Source organism: Amphiprion ocellaris, chromosome 18 (genome assembly GCF_022539595.1).
Source record: "Amphiprion ocellaris isolate individual 3 ecotype Okinawa chromosome 18, ASM2253959v1, whole genome shotgun sequence".
NCBI lineage: Eukaryota > Metazoa > Chordata > Actinopteri > Pomacentridae > Amphiprion > Amphiprion ocellaris.
Window position 1 is genome coordinate 17,823,961 of NC_072783.1, and position 20,822 is coordinate 17,844,782.

Below are 20,822 nucleotides of genomic sequence, written 5' to 3' on the forward strand. Positions count from 1 at the left end.
GTTCAACTGACTGAAATGATTCATGCAAAAATCATCCTTCTTTGGAAAGCTGCATGGAGGTCATGCTAATCGTTCTCTAAAGTCCGTTCACAGACCTTTTTGAGCAACTCCTGGTTTCACTGACTCTCTACAATGGAGGTCAAGAATGCAAAGCTAGCATGACCCATAGAGCCACAATAGCCACACTAATTGGAAATCCACCAGGTTGAAATAAATCCAGTATTTCTGCACTTTTCTTCTGGTAGGCAGAAGGAAACTAGCACTCTTCCATCAAGAAGGAAGACATCATCAAACACAGCAGACAAAAATCCATCCTATCCTTCATTAGCCCCCCACTACACAAAGCCTACATTGGCCTCGCAAAGACCAAATAACCTGAAGTACCACTTGTTACCAGAAAAAAAATCAAAGAGAAATATACAGATGCACCTCTTGGAACAAGTACCTTGAGAATACATTAAATTTTACAATGCACTATGTTCCTTTTTCATGTATGAACCTCAGATCAAGCAGCCTGTCAAACATAATCAACTGCTATCTGTCCTTTCAGGCAGTATGACAAAAACATTCAGGCATTAAAGAAATGGGAACATTGGGAGAATGGGCTGATACTTAAATTTCAAAATTTAAACTTCAAATGTCATATCGTGAGCGCTACTGATCAATTTTTTTGACAGGTTCTAAAGAGAATTTGTGGTAATGAGATCAGTGGCATACAGAGGAGGCCCTGTTTTAAGGGAGCATAGCTATTCGGCTCAGACAGTGGTGAAGTAGAAATCTAAGAGGTAAAATCCAGTTAAAGTGGTGCTATTGCTCCAAGGTAAGCTGACAGACCTGTAAGCTCACATACTTGTGTGTCACGAACTATATGATTATACTTTGAAAAATTATTGACCTCACCAGAAAACGTCACAGAAGAAACTTTAATGCACTTGGTCCACTGTCGTTCAAGCTTTGTTGTCCCTTCGCAGAGGAAGGTCACATCTTGAGCCTCCAGTTATCCCTCAACAGCATGCATGACCTTTTCATCACTCTGAAAATGACTACCATGCGAGTAAAATTTCAGTTTGGGAAACAGCTAGAAGCCAGACGATGCAGGTTGGTTGAGTAAGGTGTGTGGTGAAACAGTTTAAAACCAGATTTGGTTGCTTCTGCGGCCTGTGCTGCGTGGACGGACCCATTGTCCTGGAGCAACATCACACCATCTCCAAGCTCCCCCGCCCCGCCGCCCCCCCCCCCTTTTTTTTTGGATTGTATCAAACATTTCAGTTTTTGTGGATAGTGATATAAGGCCTTATATCATACAGATGAGCCACAAAATGGGAGTTACTGGGTGAGGCAGAGAACTTTTTGAAGTATTCTTGTGCTCTCATGCTACATTATATAGTCCATCCATCCAATATCTATACGTCACTTCATCCTCATTAGAGTCACGGGGGGCTAGAGCCTATCCCAGCTGACTTAAGACAAAGGCAGGGGACATCCTGGACAGGTCACCTGTCTATCGCAGGGCTACATATACAGACAAACAAACACACACATATGCATACCTAAGGACAGAATTTAGAATCAAAAACAAAAAAACAACTTCAACAACTTCACGGTGTCTGGCACAAGTAACAAGGTAGAGATGCTTAGAGCGCACAGGCAGATGATTTCACACTGTAGACTGTGATGAACGAATATTCTGACAAAGTGGCATGTCGTGATTGTATACATACTGCATGCAACAGTATGCATTTTATAAGGGCAGATGTAGTACATAATGAAAGTAAAGATATGCCATTTATGATTGGAACACACACTAGTTAATAATTCTAAGTAAAGGAACAGCCTCTCCCCAGATTGAATCAGTCGTACCTTGAGTTAACTTACCAGGAGGTATCTTGCTGAATTCTGACAGTACTGGGAACAAGCTGGACAGCAATAGAGAAAAAACTACGTTATTTAAAAGACTAACAAACTGGAGCGGCTATAAGTAGAATAAAGCACATAATTCATTTGCTACCCTTTAAATAGGCTAGATGCTCTCCAATTTTCATTTTAATTCTTATTCCAGCTTAGTCGTCATGCTGTATCGGACTGGTTACACGACATTAAATTAAAACTAAATTTGAGCTGAGAGTTGCATGGTGTGAGCAGCACATTAGCAGAACAGCAGCAGCAGCAGCTCTGGTACTCTGTGTCCACATAGGAGACATTCAGGTTCTGTACTGCTGACAGTACTAAAAAATCACTGTAGTTAACTTAGCTTAACATAAAGACTGAAAACTGTTAAAAAGGCTTGGCTCCGTTCCATATAAGATAAAGGCCTGCCAGCGTGGTCAGTTAAGTTACTGTCTCTCTGCTGTATTTATTTATATTAAACCGACAGCTAGGACAATGAGAATGTTGATCTTCTCTCACTCTCCTAAAAATGTCAAATTGCTTCTTCATCCCTCAGCCTGAAGGGTCCCATGAGCTCTGGATGTTTCCTTCGTCTCAAAGAAATTCCAGTTGGACAGAGGGCACACACTCTAAATGTCATTCATTCTAATTCCTGGTTAGTATGATGAGTCACTGTCCGCTGAACTGTATGTGAAGCCCTGGACGTCCTTCAGAGGGCTTTCACTGTAGCCCCAAGCCCTAATAAATGTATAAAATCCTAGAAATCATTAGTCATCTACAGAGCAGTGTGCGTGCAGATTAACTAGCTCTGATGAATGTGTTTGAACATGCTCCTGTATTTGTCTTGTCCGTCTCTCAGGACTAGGCTGATCTCTGAAGTGGAGGCTGGTTTTGCTGGGAGAAAACCTCTTTTGACTGGTTCATCTCTAACAAGGAGTTATTTTTAGCAGTAGGGTTAGCTTGACTGGAAAAGGCCAACGAATTCTGGAGGGCAAAGTGAAGGCCAGCAGGAGGAGAAATGTTCTGCCTCCTGATGGGATTATTAAAACAGTTCCAGCTTGAATTCTGCCTCACACACAAATCCTACTTGACTGTCATATAGACTTTGCTCAATTATGCTGAAATGATGTAACAGAGTCCCACGAAAGCGCACACTAGAACTGCTCCCCAATGTCGAGTGAGGTGTTCTCAAACAGCACTGGTATTGTGGTAACAGTTTTAGTAGGAGTGGGTGAGAGCAGATGGATTAAAGTGCTGAGGAGTGAAGGGAGCCAAAGTAATGTGATTAAATGTAATTAAAAAAGCAGTTGTCTCAGACAGGCGGAATCAATCAACTTAACTGAATCACGTAGACGACAAATGTGTGGGGGACCACTTTTTATTTTTTTTCTTGTACATGCCATAGTATTTTGCAGTGAATAAATATGATTCAATAAATAACAGCAATTTTTTTATAGAGGAAAATATAAATATAGCCTGAGAATCAAAGGGTGATTTCTACTAAATTCTTACTATCATTGAAGATTGTCATTAGATGCTTTGGAAGGACGGTGTCATTCAATAACAGATTCATTCAGTCAGTGCACAGCAAATGCTACATGCTACAACAGCACATAAATAGACGATTGTCTGCGTATCTGATTCATTACCAGAAATAATAAAGTAACAAAGGCTAATTAAGGAACATACAGATGGGTGAACAGAAGGTGTGGAAGGGTTGCAAACTACCAGCTGTTGACATTAAAAGTGTCATCCTCACCCAGGTGTTTATGTCTGATTCATTTTTATGTCCACACTGCTTTATAAGTCATCACATATAGGAAAGCAAACCACAAAGACAATGGTGACATCTGCTGGTGTTTTTGAGGAGCTGCCTTCATACATATAGACTGCACAGAGCAACCATAGGGCACCATTTATGGCAAATAAATAAATGCACATAAAAGTGACAGGGACATCTAATATTGTTAAATTACACATACAGTCAAGTTGATGCATATTTAATAGAAACAAAAATTACACTCAGTCCGATTTTGTCATTTGAATCAATAAATAAGAAAATGTACATAAGCATGGCTCACTGAACTGGATAAACACACAACAAAACCAGATTACAAACAAACACTGTTATCTACCCAGTGCAGAAGTGTTGAATCAGAGTGGGTAATCCTTTGATGCACAAAGTTCAAATAATTCCCCACTCGACTGCAAACACATGTATTATTGACAAGACCTACGGAGAGTTTGAGTCTATATCAATATGAGGTAAGGCTGGGCTCACACTACAGGAGTTTTAAAATCCTCACAGGTTTTGAAATCAGGCTACACCGCATACATGCACACGTGGCAAGATTTGAAAATGACAATAATCACACACTCAAGGATATTATTCAGATTATAGTGCTAGAGGAAGAAAATGAGAAACAGATTGCCCAAATAATACTTTGCAGTAAGAAAAAAAATGGACATTGTGGTAGCAAAATTATGTACCACTGTGGTGTACTGCTGACTGCGAGACAAATTGCCCCTCAAGGTTAATAAATATTATCTTGAACCTTGTCTGATATATCAGTTGGACTATGTTATGGGCAGATACTGACCTTTCACAGATATATATCGCATTGGCATAATACAGAAAAAGATGTTTGGGGATGCTTAGAATTCCATCTCTAAAGTAAAAATAAAAAATAATGAACTACATCTCTAAGCATATAAGGAAATGCTTGGAAATGGTGCCATGTAGTTTGTCTAGTTACGCAGTTCTGAGCTCTAAGCAGACAGTGGTGCAGAGTCGAGCTTTGTCTTCATAAGTCGCTAACTAGTCTGTAAAACACATTATGGGAGAGAAAATAAGCAGTAATCTAGTTATTTTCCCTTTTTAAGGCAACTCTAACATACTACATGTATATCTACAGATATATCAATGTCAAGCTTTCTTACTTCCTAACACTGGCAACGGTTGGACTATAGAAAAAACAAAGGCTGGGGCACCCAGATAGCCCAGCTAGTTGAGTGGCGACTCATAAACAGGAGCTCTAGTCCCCAGTGCAGCGGCCTGGGTTCGATTCCAGCTCATAGCCCTTTGCTGCAGGTCTTCCTCCCATTCTTCTCCCTGCTTTCCTGTCTGCCTCTCTACTAACCTGTCTAACAAGGCCAAAAAAATAACTTTAAAAAAACAAAAGCTGAAGGTTACACAAGTCTGGATGAGAAAATGGTGGTTGGCAAGTTGCAGTTAGCATGAGCTGGAATACATTTAAATGTGGTAGCATAATAGTCGTAACCATCCAGATTTTAATTTGTAAATATCCAGCATGTTTAATATTCTCTGTGAGCAGTTTGGAAGGTTTAAAGCTGCATCTGTAAACTCCTCACATTACCAAATAATCTGGGTTGAATATCAGTTCAAGATCAAGGTCCTGGACCAAAGTTTTCCGATTTACGAGAGGGGTGAAACGGGTTAACCTGAAACTCCTGTAATGTGAGCTTTTAAGTGGGTAAGTTTGAGGTGTGTGAGCCTATTGACAGCTTTCTTGATATTAGAATATATTAAAGTTCAGGACGGTTCAGTACATTAAAGAGGTAAGCAGCAATTTAGGAGCTTTTGTAAACTTCTATTGGGAAGGACTTAAGCCTTGATTATACTCTTATACAAACAGGCACATGGACACCGGCAGACTCCACTGATGTGTATTTGCTACTATTGTACTACTTTTGCATTTGCTTCAAGGATGCATTCAATACAAGCACAGTAGTTTCTGCACATGCACACCACTGCGGCACACTCTTGCAATTATAAAATGTACGTCATTCAGAACCTAACAGACCTACATTAATATTTATGGAGGTGGAAAGTGTAATACAGGCATTAGTGCCATGATTACAGTCGGGTTAAGTGTCAGGATGTTTAGTTCTGTGACCATGCTCTATATAAGTTTAAGGGCAGTTTCAGTACTTACTTCAGAACACAAATGCTAATGAACAGGACATTCTAATTACAAAGAGATCATCTCCACTAAATATGAGACATATGATTTCATCTTCCCAGAAATCTATCCAACAGTGAAAGTGCATAACAACAACACAAAGGCACTGAAAGCTTCATTTCTAGTTTTACTGGAGGTCAAAGTTCAGTCACCGATCTTTAAGTCAGGATCAGGTTCAGCATCATGCGTTAAGGTAGTGAAAGAACAGGCTTTACCCAGCTGGTAGTGATCCTGTAAGGGCTCATCCACCTGCCTGTCTGGAGTTTCTCTCATTTTCCTTCCATTTTTCCTATAAAATGCTGCAGTAATCTGAGCCAGTGTCTTGCCCTTCGTTTCTGGCAAGGTAAGCCCCAAAAACACAGCGGACACCAAACACACAGCCAGGAAGGGCAGGAAGCAGAAATTCCCCAGGCCGTTGACGATGAAAGGAAACAACATTCCAATCAAGAACAGGCTGATCCACATAAGTGAGCCTGCGACCATGTACGCCGCTGGACGTGCTGCCTGGTCGAAGATCTCAGCCGGTAAGATCCCCGTCACTCCTGCAGGGCCCAAGCCGAAGCTGAGGATGTAGGAAAACACACATACCATGCTGAGGTATGCCATCCCCGCAACGTTACGGCTCTGCAGGGTAAGAGCTACAGTGAAGACTATACCCCAGCAGGTCATAAGACTGTATCCCCCGATGAGAAGGTACCTGCGTCCCACACGTTCAATCAGGAGATTACTCAGGATAGCAGCTGTTAGCTCAGATGCTCCTGTGCCGATTGTGACATACTGAATTTTCTCTGGTGGAATTCCTGCTTCCAAAAAGATGTAGGAAGCATAGAAGTAGATAGAATCATTCCCACAGAGCATCATGGCGCTACTAGCAAACATTACTGTCCAGAGTTGGGATCGTAGGTTTCTATTCTTAAACAGGGACCAGGGTGTCTTGGCAGAAGCTGCTGATCCAGAATTTAAGGCTGCGGACATTTGCTGCTGCTGCTCCTGAAGCATCTCCTCCATCTCCAAGACAGGAGCTTCCCCTCCACGGAGTCTCCCAAGTGCCTGGACACATCCTTCCCTGTCTCCCTTGTCAATCAGAAGGTATCTGGGGCTCTCAGGAAACCAGGGTAGGGTAACCAGCTGGATCAACCCTGGCAAAGCATTACTAGCAAGCAGGTAGGGCCAAAGAGGTTCTGCACCCAGCACCTCGGTGAGTCCCACAACCTGACCCAAGAAGATGCCAAACGCAGTGAAAACAGCAGAGGAAAAAGCCACAGCACCTCTCAGATGTTTGGGTGCGCTTTCTCCAAAGTACATAGGCTGGACGTTCATGCTGACACCGGAGTTCATCCCCACCAGAAAGCGAGCGAGGAGGATCATCTCAAAGGCTTTGGCCAACCTGCACGTTAGCACAAGCACAGCACCAACAAATAGGAAGAAATTGTTCAGAAGCAGCGATTTCTTTCTACCAAAGCGGACCGACATAGGCCCTGCTAGCAGGGCCCCTAGCAAACCGCCCATTGGAAACGCTGACACAATTAGAGTCCACACTAGTGTCACCTGAGGAGTGTCCAAAGCTGTGCCCCATCGCTCCATGTAGGTGTCATTGATGAAGCCCTGGATATACCTGGTGGGAGAATTGATGATGGAGATGTTGTAGCCATACTGGAATGTTCCTCCGATGGCAGCAGAGCACACAGTCAAGGCAAGAGTCCTGGCACTGCCGGAGGGTTTGCTGGTTTCTTCTGGCTCAGTATCTCCTGTGGAGTTCATGTGCAAGCTGGCTGTCACAGGTGGAGGAGTGTGTAACTTTACCTCAGTATGCTACAGCAGTGACTTCAATACAAGCCCTGGAGGTAGCTTGTGATAGTTTAACTTTATTGTTCAGTAAAGTACAGCTTACAGAGACTACCTATAGTCCTTGGTCTTTGGTCAGCGGACACTGTCCTTGTACAGCAGTTTGATAGGAAGGGGAAATAATTTAACGGTGATGCCGGGTTTAATTATGGCTACTATTCCCTAAGTACGGTCTGTAAGACAATTTTGTGCTGTTCACTATTCGCAATTTCATTATTCATTGAGCTTTATAAACATGAATATCAATTTAACAATATTGCTAAAACATTAAAAATGCTGTAATTAACAAAAACGTAAAACGTGAAATTTGTTACGTGGAATGATGAAATTACATACGATTTTACAGTCCTACACTGTGACCTGCATCAGTTTTGCTGCATTGAACCTCAAGCCAAAATCAATTTTAATATTAATACTGTATGAAACATAGCAGCAGTGCTACATTTGTTTAGAATGAGCACCTGAAAAGACATAGTCAGGGATACATAGCCAGTTTCATTACAAACTATTGCTCTGGCAGTCTTTGGTGAGGGAGAAAAATTCCGGACGCGTTGCATGGCCGTCTCTGTGTGCGTAAACACTTCTGATTGGTTTACCCCAAGTTAACAGATACGTCATCTTACTGCGACTATTCCTGTCGCGAGTAGGCTTAAAGGAAAGATGTGAGTAAACGGTTTCATTTTGTGTTTCTTGTTTATGCATGGCTAATAAATGGCAACGTATCACACCACAGCTGCAATAAAAATTTATATTTTGGTTTTAAATGTGCATGCGTGTATCAGCACTTCATACAATGCAATTATTAGCTCTCTAGCTATTCAAGTATTTGTCGAGCTAGCATAGCTCCTTGTTTATTACGTCTATAACAGCCGACTTGCCACAGCAAGTGACGGAGCGTTTGTCCTTTTTTTTAATTACATGAAATTTTAGATGAATTGCTTGAAGAAAATGCGTTACTCTGTGGATAATGTAAGTATGTTTTCAGTGCAGAGGCACATTTCTAGGACACAGCATTGATAAAGTTCTTGTCTGTCAATTGGTGGGCTGCCTGTAACACAAGCAAATTAGATATAATAGAATGGTTATAGGTAGATAAAACTGTTTGACCTATTATAGTTCAGGGGTCTGTTCTACAAACGATGATTATCAAACAAGCTGGGCTTATTTCAGTTACAATGATTGACATGCATGGGATTTCTGATGAATGACGCAAAATCATAGTTCAAACTCACTTACTCAACATATGCTGGGAAACTGAACTTAAGTGTGAGCTGATCAGGCCAGAAATTAAAGTTTACAAAAAATCTATGAAGAAATGATAACTTAAATATATTACACAATGGTCATTATGAAGATGCGCATTCATGGTATGCAATGTATTATAAAATTTTAAACTTAAGCTATTTAAAATAAATCTCAATCTGAATTACTGCAATACTATTATAATGGATACATAAATAGTTAACAGTACAACTGCAACATTTAGGTCATAATGGCCACAAGTGCATTATCTAAAATCATATCCCTTTGTTTTCCTGATTGACATCATGTTTAAAAATGTACTGAATTATACATTTTAAACAATGCCAAAATAGCAAACTTAGATGTGGTTAGTAGGTGTATGGATTGTTAGTGAATTAGAAAAGGTCTGTGAAAGATCCCAAACCATGTGCTGGTCTTTGTCAATCATGGCGCATTTAGTCAGTACGCAAGCTGTACCATGTTGAGCGTTATGTTTAGAAACAACAGATACAATCATTTATCAAGCACTTCATTTAGATTTTATCCATTTTAAGTAATATAAATGTCACTAATAACTAAACAGTTGAATAACAATTGCTTCAGCTGGCTGAAGAATCACTTATTTTATGATATTGTGCCGCCAGGCATTATGGTGATTGCAAGAAAAGTATGCATGCCTGCATCTTCAAATGAATCAGTGATAAACCGCCTTCATGCATGAATCATATATCAATAACAGCTTGATTTCCTGTATGATCAACAATGACGCCGATCCATCCATCCATCCATCATCTACACACCATTTAATCCTCATTAGGGTCATGGGAGTGCTGGATCCCAGCTGACTTCTGGTGAAGGCAGGGGACACTCTGGACAGGTCACCAGTGTATCACAGGGCTACACATAGAGACAAACAATCACACTCACATTCACACCTACGGACAATTTAGAATCACCAATTAACCTCAGCATGTTTTTGGACTGTGGGAGGATGCTGGAGAACCCGAAGAAAACCCACGCATGCATAGGACGAACATGCAAACTCCATTCAGAAAGATCCCAGGCCCAGGTTGGGACAAGAACCAGGGATTTTCTAGCTAGAAGACAACAGTGCTAACCACCGAACTACTGTGCAGCCATGACGCAGATACAGAAAAACACAAAATGTATGGCAAAAATGGCACATTTTCTCTGGTTTTGTTAACAGGAACTGTAATTATTCTTACGTTTCAAATAGTAAGCGCTTCTTGGTAGCCAAGACCATCACTACTCGAATCTGATCCATACTTGACCTCTCAGGCTGCTTCAGTCTACTGCACACATGCAGTTATCTTGACTACCTGAATATCTATTAAATTAGCCTGTTGAACTGTGTGAACTGATTTTTGTGGAAAGAGTTTAGCTTTCACTTATTTGTTCATTCAAGTCAGGTACTGGACTTTAAACCCCACTTGTCTTAGCGTGCTTTAAAGAACAGGCCAATGTTGCATGATTTTTTTTGTATTACCGTACACGGATACGTTCACATGTTAACAGTCAGCTTAGTCTGAAGTTTTGATGTTCCTGTCAGCAAACATGTTGTTATTTTGTATGCTCAGTTGGTGTCTGATATCATATCTGCTAACGGACGTCAGATGTCTTGAATTATGATTTTGAATTTGTTTTCTCCAACAGGGCACCTTCCCCAACAAAGAGGAAGGAGGATGACAAAAGTAAACAGCGTGGTAAAGAGAAGTCAGAAACCAAAAAAGAGGGAGCTGACAAAGACAGGGGTCGAGAGAAGAACCGGACACGACGCAGTGCTTCCAGTGGCAGCAGCAGGTCAGAGACTGTCTTTACAAAGTCAATCTGAAGGCTGCCAGGTACATTCTACTCATAATCTGGCTAATTTATCATTTCAAAAGATCTACTTATGTAGACTTGGCAGCAGAGAAAGGGAGGGATGGGGAAGGGAGAAGACATTTCTTGTAATTGCACTGTGTCTCATTTGTGGTATCTAACAACTGGCCCCCATATCCCATTGTGCTTTGAACTGTGTTTCATGTAATTTGAATTAAGTTTTTGAATTAAAGCCCTCCATCCCTGCACAAGTTCAGCCATCAGATCCATCCCATCTTAAAGTCTAATATGTCGTTAAGGTCCAGCTCCAGCTCCAGCAGCAGCTCGGGTTCCAGCTCTGGATCCTCCAGTGGCTCCAGCTCCTCTGCCTCCAGCCACTCGGGCTCCTCCAGCTCCCGCTCCTCTTCCTCTTCATCCTCATCCTCCTCGCCGAGCCCCAGCCGCCAACGCCACAACAACAGACGACGGTCACGCTCAAAGTAGGAATCTAGTTACTGTGAAGTAGTTTAAAGCTTAAATGTAGTAATGAATCAAGCAAGTACTGAACATTAGCTCTTTCATGAATAATGTTCAACCGTCTACTCTTTTCACTTAATTCTGGTCTTGTAATGTTGTTGCAATAGGAACTTAAACTTTAATTTCATTCTAAGTGGTACAGGGTGAGATCATTTCATTAATAGCTAAAATATTAAATGACTGAAACATCTCTGTAGATCAAAATCAGCAAAGAAGGATGACAGAGATCGACGACGTAGAAGCCCCACACCCAAACCTACCAAGGTCTACCTGGGCCGGCTGACCAGAAATGTCATCAAGGTAAATGATCACCAGAAGAGCTTATAAAGATCAGAGTTGTAACTGCTTTACTTTATTATTTTACACTGTTAAATGTTGCTTGAATATTGGAAAACATTTTTTTGGATATTTGCATCTTATTTTTTTTGTTTATAATCTTCAATATTTCCTGAACAACGCTGGAAATAAATAAGCCTCAAGTTCATCGGAAAACACCTGAAAACCTGCAGAGGGAGATTTAAAGATCAAATTGGTTTAAAACCAGAAAAAATAAGAGACATGAAGACCACGAAAAAATGAATATGAGGTATAGAGACACAAGAAGATCAAAATCAGATGCAAAATGACCTAAATGTGATGCAAAATGACAAAACTGACTCACAAACAAACCAGAATGAGACAAAAACTGACCAAAATGATATATAAAATTAACTGATGAAGCTACAAAAAGATCAAATTGAGATCCAGAATGACCTAAATTAATGCAAAAAGACCACAAAGACTTACAAATTGTGCACAATAAGATGCAAAACTGATCAAATCTGAATCAAAATGACCAAAATGTGATGCAAAAAGACCACAACGATCTACAAAACTATCAATGTAAGCTATAAAAAGACCATAGATAGAGACAGAATAACTGAAATGAAATGCATAAAGACCACAAAGACATAACATGAGCAAAATTAGATGTAAAATGACTACAATAAGACAAAAAAACCCATCCAAAATTAGAATAAAAATGACCAAAATCTGATGCAAAATGACAAAACTGAGCTACAAACAGATCAGAATGTAGGCTTGGTAGGAAATTTAATAACCAGATAAAGGTTGTTTTTACACAGTACTTTCACTGCCTGCAGTAACCTCACTGCTACATTAACTTGGGGGATGTGAGGAAGTGAGTCACCATGTGGATAGTACTCTCAGGAAGCAATTAGTGGCACAGTGTAATAAGAAAAATAGAGACTCTGCGCTTAAAATGTGGTGATTACAGGTCCAGTTGTCTTGCCTGCATCAAGCAAAGAAAACAACAAAGGAGATTGCTGAAATTACTAAAATCGGGTTATGAACTGTCTAACACATTATTAAAACCTGAAGGATAGTGGTGAACCATCATCTTCAATGAACAAATGTGGTCTGAACAAACTCTTAGATGATCGTAGGAAATCAACAGTAGAATTACCTCGCAGTTATGTTTAATAGTGAAAGTAAGAGCATTTCCACACGCACAATGCGAACAGAACTGAAAGGATTGGGGCTAAACAGCTGTGTAGCTCTAAGAAAACCACTGATCAGTGAGGCGAATCAGAAAAAATGGCTTCAGTTTGCTAGGTAGCATAAAGATTTGACTCTGGAGCAATGAAAGAAGGTCATGTGGTCTGATGAGTCCAGATTTACCCTGTTCCAAAGTGATGGGGGCATCAGGGTAAGAAGACAGGCAGATGAAGTGATGCACTCATCATGGCTAGTGCCTACCAGCCTGTGGGGGTTAGAGTTATGATCTGGGGTTGGTCAGGTTCAGCAACATTATGTTCCCAAAGAATGAGGTCAGCTGACTACCTGAATATACTGAATGACCAGGTCTTTCCATCAATGGAGTTTTTCTTGCCTGATGGAACGAGCATGTTCAAAGATGACAATGCCAGGATTCACGGGGCTCACAATGTGAATGAGTGGATCAGGGAGCATGAGACATCATTTTCACACATGGATTGTCCCCCACAGAGTCCAGACCTCAGCCTCATTGAGAATCTTTGGAATGTGCTGGAGCATGGTCCAACTCTCCCATCATCAATGCAAGATCTTGGTAGAAAATTAGTCCAACTCTGGACAGAAATAAATGCTGTGAATTTACAGAAGTTTATTGAAATGATGCCACAGCAAATGTGTGCAATTCTCAGAGCTAAAAGCGATCCAATGAAATATTAGAGTGTGCAACTTTTTTTTTGGGACAGCCAGTATATTACCCCATCACTTGAGTCACTTATGTAATAATGTTATGCCTCTTATCTGGTTAGGACCAAATTACTACAGCAAATTATGATCATTCCAGTTATCCTAAGCAGACAAGTTTTCACTGCCTCAAGTATATGTGATTTTATTTGGCAAATGTAGTGCAGTTAATAGGATTTCTGACTGGAACATTTTGAAACTTGGCTGGTACTCATGACAGGAAAGCAGAAAGCATGGAACAACAGATCAAAAAGAGACAAGGCAAGGACTGAATCCAGTATCTGGCAGGGAATCAGAACAAGCAGGTGATCAGGAATATTATCTGGCAGGAAATGACTGAAACTGGGCCGGCAGAAGTACTGTAGAGCTAATTAGGGGAAAAGGTTAGTGGGTGGGGATCAGGTGACTGGGAACAAATGGAAGGAGAGTTAGTAAATGCAGAATTAAGCATACAATGAGCAGAACTGTGAGAAAAATCGACTAATTCCCTTCATATAAGGAGCTGATACGTATTCTGCTTACAGCAAGAAGAGATAGAAAGATCTCATTTATGTAGTGGCACATTTCAATTTTCTGCTTTTGAAGGAACACATCCAGGAGATCTTCTCCACTTATGGCAAGATCAAGATGATTGACATGCCGATGAACCGCATCCACCCTCATCTGTCCAAGGGCTACGCTTATGTGGAGTTTGAAACCCCTGAGGAGGCAGAGAAGGCCCTGAAACACATGGATGGAGGTAGGAGGAGGTGGAGGAACATGAACATTAAGCACTGGAGTGATTACTTAGTCATTGTAACAACTTCAGTCTGATATGATGAATGCATCATACAAATGTCTTTCAGCATTTATTTTTCTCCTCAGTCAGTGGACACTGTGAAAACTATGAAAATAAAGGACAAACATTTCAAATATGAACAAAGTTTCACAAAAAATGTCTCTAATTAGACGGATTCCAGGATTAAGTCTTCAGAGCAGCACTGACACTGATGTATTTCAGGTCAGATTGACGGTCAGGAAATCACAGTCACGGCCGTGCTGACTCCCACAGTGCGTCCCCCTCCTCGCAGGCTGTCCCCTCCACGCAGGATGCCTCCTCCACCCCCGATGTGGCGGCGAACTCCTCCTCGAATGCGGAGAAGGTAATCAGTATGTGAATACTAACGCTGGAGAGGGAGGAGCAGTGGTTCATTTGAAGAAACGAGAGAAACCTGATTTTACTTGTCTCTGTGTTTACTGTTGGTTTCTGTGACATCCTTCTCATTCTTTTAACTCTTTTTCTTCCTTTCTGTCTTCGTAGGTCTCGGTCTCCTCGGCGACGCTCTCCGGTGCGGCGCAGGTCTCGATCACCCGGCCGACGCCGCCACCGGTCACGCTCCAGTTCCAACTCTTCCCGCTAGAGATTTGGAAACTCCCTGCCCTCCCCTGTACATCTGCTCTTGTTCTGTTCTGTCCTTTTGATCAGTGCGACAAAACAAGAAAAACATTTTTGTGCTGTTACACCAATACGTGATGAGAACACAGGCACCAGAATTATTACTCACCCAGTAAATTATTTTTGAGTATGAAAATGATGTGAATCTTATATGTTGGGCTTCACAGTCAACAGATCTCAAGAGATTCTGGACCAACATGTTAGACAGCGGTCTGCTATCATCATTAAATCACAAAATGAGGAAATACCTTTTGGAAGAATGGAGCTCATCCCTCCAGCAGAGGTCCAGACACTTGGATAATCAATGCAAAGGCGCACTGAAGCTGTTCTGGCAGCATGTGGTAGCTGCTTAATATTTGTTTTACCTTTAATTTATTACCTGTCTATATATACAATCATAAAACCAACACTAAAATATGTTTCATTTCTAAATAAATTAAAAGACATTAGCAAAATATATTGCAGACATTTCCAGAAAGCCTTTGTTTCTAGTATAGTGTTGTCTTTCTAAAGAACACTGTCTGAAAGGTCTGGAACTAACTGCTGACCCCTGCTATAGGAAGTGAAAGTGGTTACTCGGGAGACATGACTGTTCTGCAGAAAAATAGAGGTTCCTCACTGTGCACTGAGTCTCTGTTGAATATGATTAAGATTATAATTTCAGGAAGGTTGCAGCTAGGTGTAGCCCATATAATACAACATTTTTTTTTAGGATACTGATGTCAGCACTCATGAGTGTATAACACCGTATATGTAAAAACACAACCTAATCAAATTGTGATAGAGATCAACTTTTTTTTCCCTCCTTTTTCCTTCGAATGAACATTTTACTGTGAAAATAAACCTGTTCCACCTACTTTTCAAAAAATGACTTTAAACATATTTCACCTTGCAATTTCTCAGTGGTGTCGGCATACCTGCAGCGAGCTAAAATTTTCTACTATATCAGCCTGGTCAATGTATCACTTTACATCCTGCTTGGGTATTTTACACATTTGCACAGGTGAAGGCTTTTTGTGTATTGTGCACACCATTTGACTTAAATCTACCAATGTATCTAATGCTGTGATGTCACCAGTCCTGCTTTTGCACTGAAAAATCAGTATAAAGTTCATTGTTAAGCTATATTTAAGCCATATGATAAAAAACTGCTTTTTCCAGTCGCTTACTATCGTATATTGAAGGTGTATTAGGGTGGAGCATATAATCTACTGATTGATTCTAGTGTCTGTGTTCTCGTCACTTTAAAACTGTTTTAATATTTATTTATTGATATAATCAATATGTTAGTCAATGAAATCCATCCAAAAGGGACCAGATCTCGAATTTTAGTGCTATCTGGTGTCATTTTAGTACATTATTAACACAGTTTATATGGTGCTATTTGTCATAATTTAGGTATAAATTTACTGTTACCCTCCCCTTCTTTGAGAAATCACACACTTCATCTGCCACTTCTATGGCAGTAAGGAATATAGGGGATGCTGGACTAAATAACAGGATTCCCATACAATAAACAAGACCCTAGTGAATGGCTGACTAGTGGTGCTCATACTGTTCATCTTTTGTTGAAACTGTCAGATGCTGGGATGGGGCCGACCCACTAACAGCTGATGTGTTTTTGCTCTGTGCTGTCATTTTGCAACATCTGACCAAATTTGTGAGTGATGTTCCAGCACCAGTGCTTTGAGTGAATTCCAAAGACAACGGAACAAATGTGTCACATCAAGTTTCTGTTTCAACAGAAGTCTGAAAATGACAGTCATTACTGCTCTGTCAGTACTAAAAGGTCAGAGGGTCACTGTGTCGGGAATCTCTGTTCTTTTTGTCCACCTCCTCCCTCATAGGTAACCTCTCATTCAGACGTTTGTGTTTTGAATTGTGGGAGTGAGAGTTATGTTGCTTTTATTAGCGCCAGACTGATAAAGTGTCTGTGAATCATTTTGTGTTTGTGTCTCATTTTGTGCAGCAGGCAAAGTGTGCTGTTCATCTTGCGGTTCTGACAATAAAGCTATGTTTTAAAGTGGGGTTTTTTTGTCTGATTTCACAATACCCCACCTTTGCTCAGGTCAGTACATCTATTTAAAGCTTTTTTTAAGAATAGCTTTTTAAGGAGGAACATTGAGCAGCTAGTCACAAAGACATCTGATGTTGGTCTTGCTTTACACTGAGTAATGAGGGGTGTGTGTGTGTGTGTGTGTGTGTTACCCCACATTTACTGCATTTATAAACTGGACTTTTCATGTGGAAAGTCAGAACCTCACCATCACTCCTGTGTGACTCTGAAAAGTGAGACTAGTTACTGCTGATACCAGACACTAAATTTTACTGAATCGATCTTGAACCAAGGATGTCTTTCTTCAGTAGCTGTGGACTGACTTGTTTGTGTGTAACTGTGCTGCTGGTCCTTCCTACACAAGGTGAGTGTGATTTTAAATAGAAGATAAACTTCTAAACTCAGTGTGATGGCAAATAATTCTGTGTTAAAATGTGGACGGCATGAATAAATGCCTTCAGTACAGCGGACTAACAGAGCCTTAAATCCTCCACTTACATTACTGTCTGTCTTCCTTTCATTGTAGGACAGCAGACTACCACATTTAACTCCAGGAATGTTGGATCAGTCCTTCCAAACTGCTGTACAACAGCCTCAACAGCCTACATTCAGGAAGCTGTCAATGCCTGCTATGTACAGAAAGAGGACCAATTCTGTAATTGTAAAATAGATGCATACATGTAAGTTTTGTGAGTCACACAGAGGCTTGTTTTCTACATCAAGTACATATAGAGTATGGGGCGTCAAACAATGTCCCCCGCAAAATATATTATGAGCTACCAAACCAGCATTAATGGGAAGAGGAGAGAGGTTACCTCTAAATCCATCCATCCATCCATCTATCCATCCATCCATCCATGATCTATACACTGCTTAATCCTCATTAGGCTCACAGGGGGCTGGAGTCTATTCCAGCTGTCTTGGGTGAAGGCAGGGGACACCCTGGACAGGTCACCAGTCTGTCGCAGGGCTACATATACAGACAAACAATCACACTTGCATTCACACCTACGGACAATTTAGAGTTACCGATTAACATCAGCATGTTTTTGGACTGTGGGAGGAAGCCGGAGTACCCGGAGAAAACCTATGCATGCACAGGGAGAACATGCAAACTCCATGCAGAAAGATCCCAGGAAGGCTGGGATACAAACCGGAGATCTTCTAGCTGCAAGGCAAAAGTGCTAATCACCAAGCCTACCTTGGCTTTTTTGGTGCCTTTCCACTATATTAGTTTGGAGCAAGAGCGGGGTGGCGTGAATGTTTACATGAATGACCCCATAAATCGGCCCTTTCTGTTTCTATTGTGTGGTAGGATCCAACAACTTGGTCCAAGAAATTATCTCTGAGCACACCAAAACAACAGCAAATTACTAGACATAACTCCAATTCTGTGAGCACATAAGGAATAGAAGAATGGAGGAGAAGCTTGCTACTAAGGGAAGACACTAAGAGGGAAGAAAAAAATGGGGCTTTCCTTGAACCAATCAGCACTGAGAGCTGAAATGAGTTGATGTGGTATGGGGGGAATGTTTAGTCAGAGATCAGCAGCAGCTCTGGGGTCGGCGGACCCGCAAGGGAAAGAAGACAGGAAAAGGAGGCAGAAATACAAGGAGGGTGGGTGGGGCACGAGAAGTGAGAACGAACAAGTGGGAAGGGCAGAGTGGTATGTATAGATGTACGACAGGAAGGGGAGTGATTGAGGTGTGGTCCTGCTCCTGAACCTCATCCAAAAATGTTTTTCTCCATTTCCTGAAAGTCCTCTGAAAGTGTCACAAAATAAACTACAGGTTCTCTGAAGGTTTCCTAAAATAACCTTCAGGGAATGTTGTAGGACTGTTCCTTGAGAATGTTGTTAGGACAAATTCCAAAAGGTGACTGAAAAGTAAAATATTTAATTTTAATAAATAGTATTTCAATCTGAAGCTGAAGATGGTAAGCTGTGGTTAACATTGGTTACATTTTCACACTAATGGTTACATTTCAACTTCTACATTTGAGTCTTAAATGTGATACATTCTGTGACTTCAACACATCACAGCATTATCAGAATAAATACAACACTGCTCATATTCCAAATGCCTACATTTATATTTTTGTCCGTATACGGAGGAAAACATTGATAAAAACGTTGAGTAACTGCTCAAATTAACAGCTGTGTTCCCTTTTCTTTGGAATTAGGGTGTGTTCCCTCCTACTGGTCTAATTCATACCAGGGGGTTTGTCTTCAGGAAAATCCCTCCTCACTTCACTGACAGTGTTAGATAAATGCATGTCCAGAATAGGGGTATTTATTGTTCCCTGTTACCACATCTCTACTGTACAGAGGCACTCTTACACTGGGACTGAGGATGCCTTTTTCCAGTTTTGGACTCATGCGTTTTGCCATCCTGCTGTTGCTCTGTTCACAAGGTGAGTGCAAAGGCTAGAGTCTTTGAAGGGTGAAAAGAAATTAAATAAATGGAGTCTGCTTAGTCAAAAATTAATTTGTATGCAGGAGGATTTCATAAAACATTAATGCTAAAAGTTTCATAATTCTTAACTTACTGGGAGTGCCTATTGTGGTAGTTATGACGTCGTCTTTGGGGTGAATCAGGAACAGATGCTGCTCCAGGATATTTGTTCTTCTGCAGGTTAGCAGGGCAACTGTACTTTTGAAATGATATGGGTGTTTCCACAATAAACATAATGTATAGGTGCAAAGGAACTAATTAAAAATTTTCTTGTGCTTTAGTGAGATCCATTCAAGGGAAATCCAAATATTGCAGTCATTAATGAATCAACTTGGAACAATTTATGCTTAATTTCATCATTTTTTCATTCCTGCAGTTTCTCCTAACTGCATTTTGGTCGTTGCACTGTCCTGTAACACTGTCCATTTACAGAGCTTCAAATGATAAAATAACAGGAATCACTTAGGCCCTTAGTGGCTCTGTTGTCTGGAAAATCAACAGGGACAACCAGGGAGCTTTACTCCAGCAGTACATTACATATTTTTACTTATAAAACACATACGATTGCTTTCTTTATATAGATCAAATGATATTCTGTTGTTGTCTTCATTGAAGGGTGTCCTCAGTGTTTCAGGCCTCGGCAAAGAAATTTAGGACATGTCCAGGTCTCCTGCTGTCCCAAAGTTGGAAATGGTACAATTGATGAACCTGTCAATGAATGCTTTGAACAGAAGGAAACCACATTTCCTCATTGCAGAGTTCATGCATTTATGTAAGTAAGAACTGTCCTGTGACAAACCTTTGCTTCAGGGTTTTGGGAAATGTTCTATGCAGCAGATATGGAGCTCAAGCCTGGAGATGATTAGCTTAGCTTTGGCTAGAATAAAGAATGAAGTTAGCTTAGCTAACCATCTTCTGGTTCTAGCCTTATGTTTAGCAGACAGTGAAGTGGTTACTACACACTTTTCACTGATACTTGTCTTCTCGATCCTACAGCTTCACTAAAGGGACTAAATCCTGGTGTGTGGACCCAAAAGTCTGGTGGCTTCAACAAAGACTCCGGAGGTTGCAGAGCGTAAGTCAAATATCATAGGAAGCATTTAGAGTTTTCCAACCAACAGAAGACCAATTTGGTATTTACTTTTGCACCAATGTTCCACTCATCACCTACAAACACAAATGTCCTGTAGTGATGCATTCCAACTGCAGCATCAGTTTCACACTCATGTCTGGTAGGAAGCAACTTTAGCCAAATTTTTTATAAAGGTCCGCATACGTCGTGCTTTTTAATAGAGCCTTCAAAATTTTGCTGACACTCAGCAGTTGAGGTT

The 20,822-nt window shown here is 40.8% G+C and overlaps 2 protein-coding genes across 3 annotated transcripts; one reads left to right on the plus strand and one right to left on the minus strand.

Moving 5' to 3' along the window:
* Positions 1–3,249: 3,249 nt before the first annotated feature.
* On the minus strand, positions 3,250–7,851 carry LOC111571613 (solute carrier family 2, facilitated glucose transporter member 11-like). Its single transcript, XM_035950306.2, has one exon. It carries the CDS (start codon positions 7,629–7,631, stop codon positions 6,015–6,017), a length of 1,617 nt encoding a protein of 538 aa, XP_035806199.2. The 5' UTR covers positions 7,632–7,851; the 3' UTR covers positions 3,250–6,014.
* Positions 7,852–8,333: 482 nt separating this feature from the next.
* LOC111571607 (RNA-binding protein with serine-rich domain 1-B-like) lies at positions 8,334–17,010 on the plus strand. Of its 2 annotated transcripts, none has more exons than XM_035950303.2 (7): positions 8,334–8,377; positions 10,632–10,778; positions 11,096–11,275; positions 11,510–11,612; positions 14,133–14,286; positions 14,548–14,689; positions 14,848–17,010. In XM_035950303.2, coding segments are annotated over exons 1-7 (828 nt in total). In that variant the 5' UTR covers positions 8,334–8,375; the 3' UTR covers positions 14,948–17,010. The 2 variants fall into 2 exon arrangements, with proteins under 2 accessions (XP_035806196.2, XP_054860847.1); XM_055004872.1 differs by lacking the exon at positions 8,334–8,377 and adding an exon at positions 8,663–8,684.
* Positions 17,011–20,822: the final 3,812 nt, after the last annotated feature.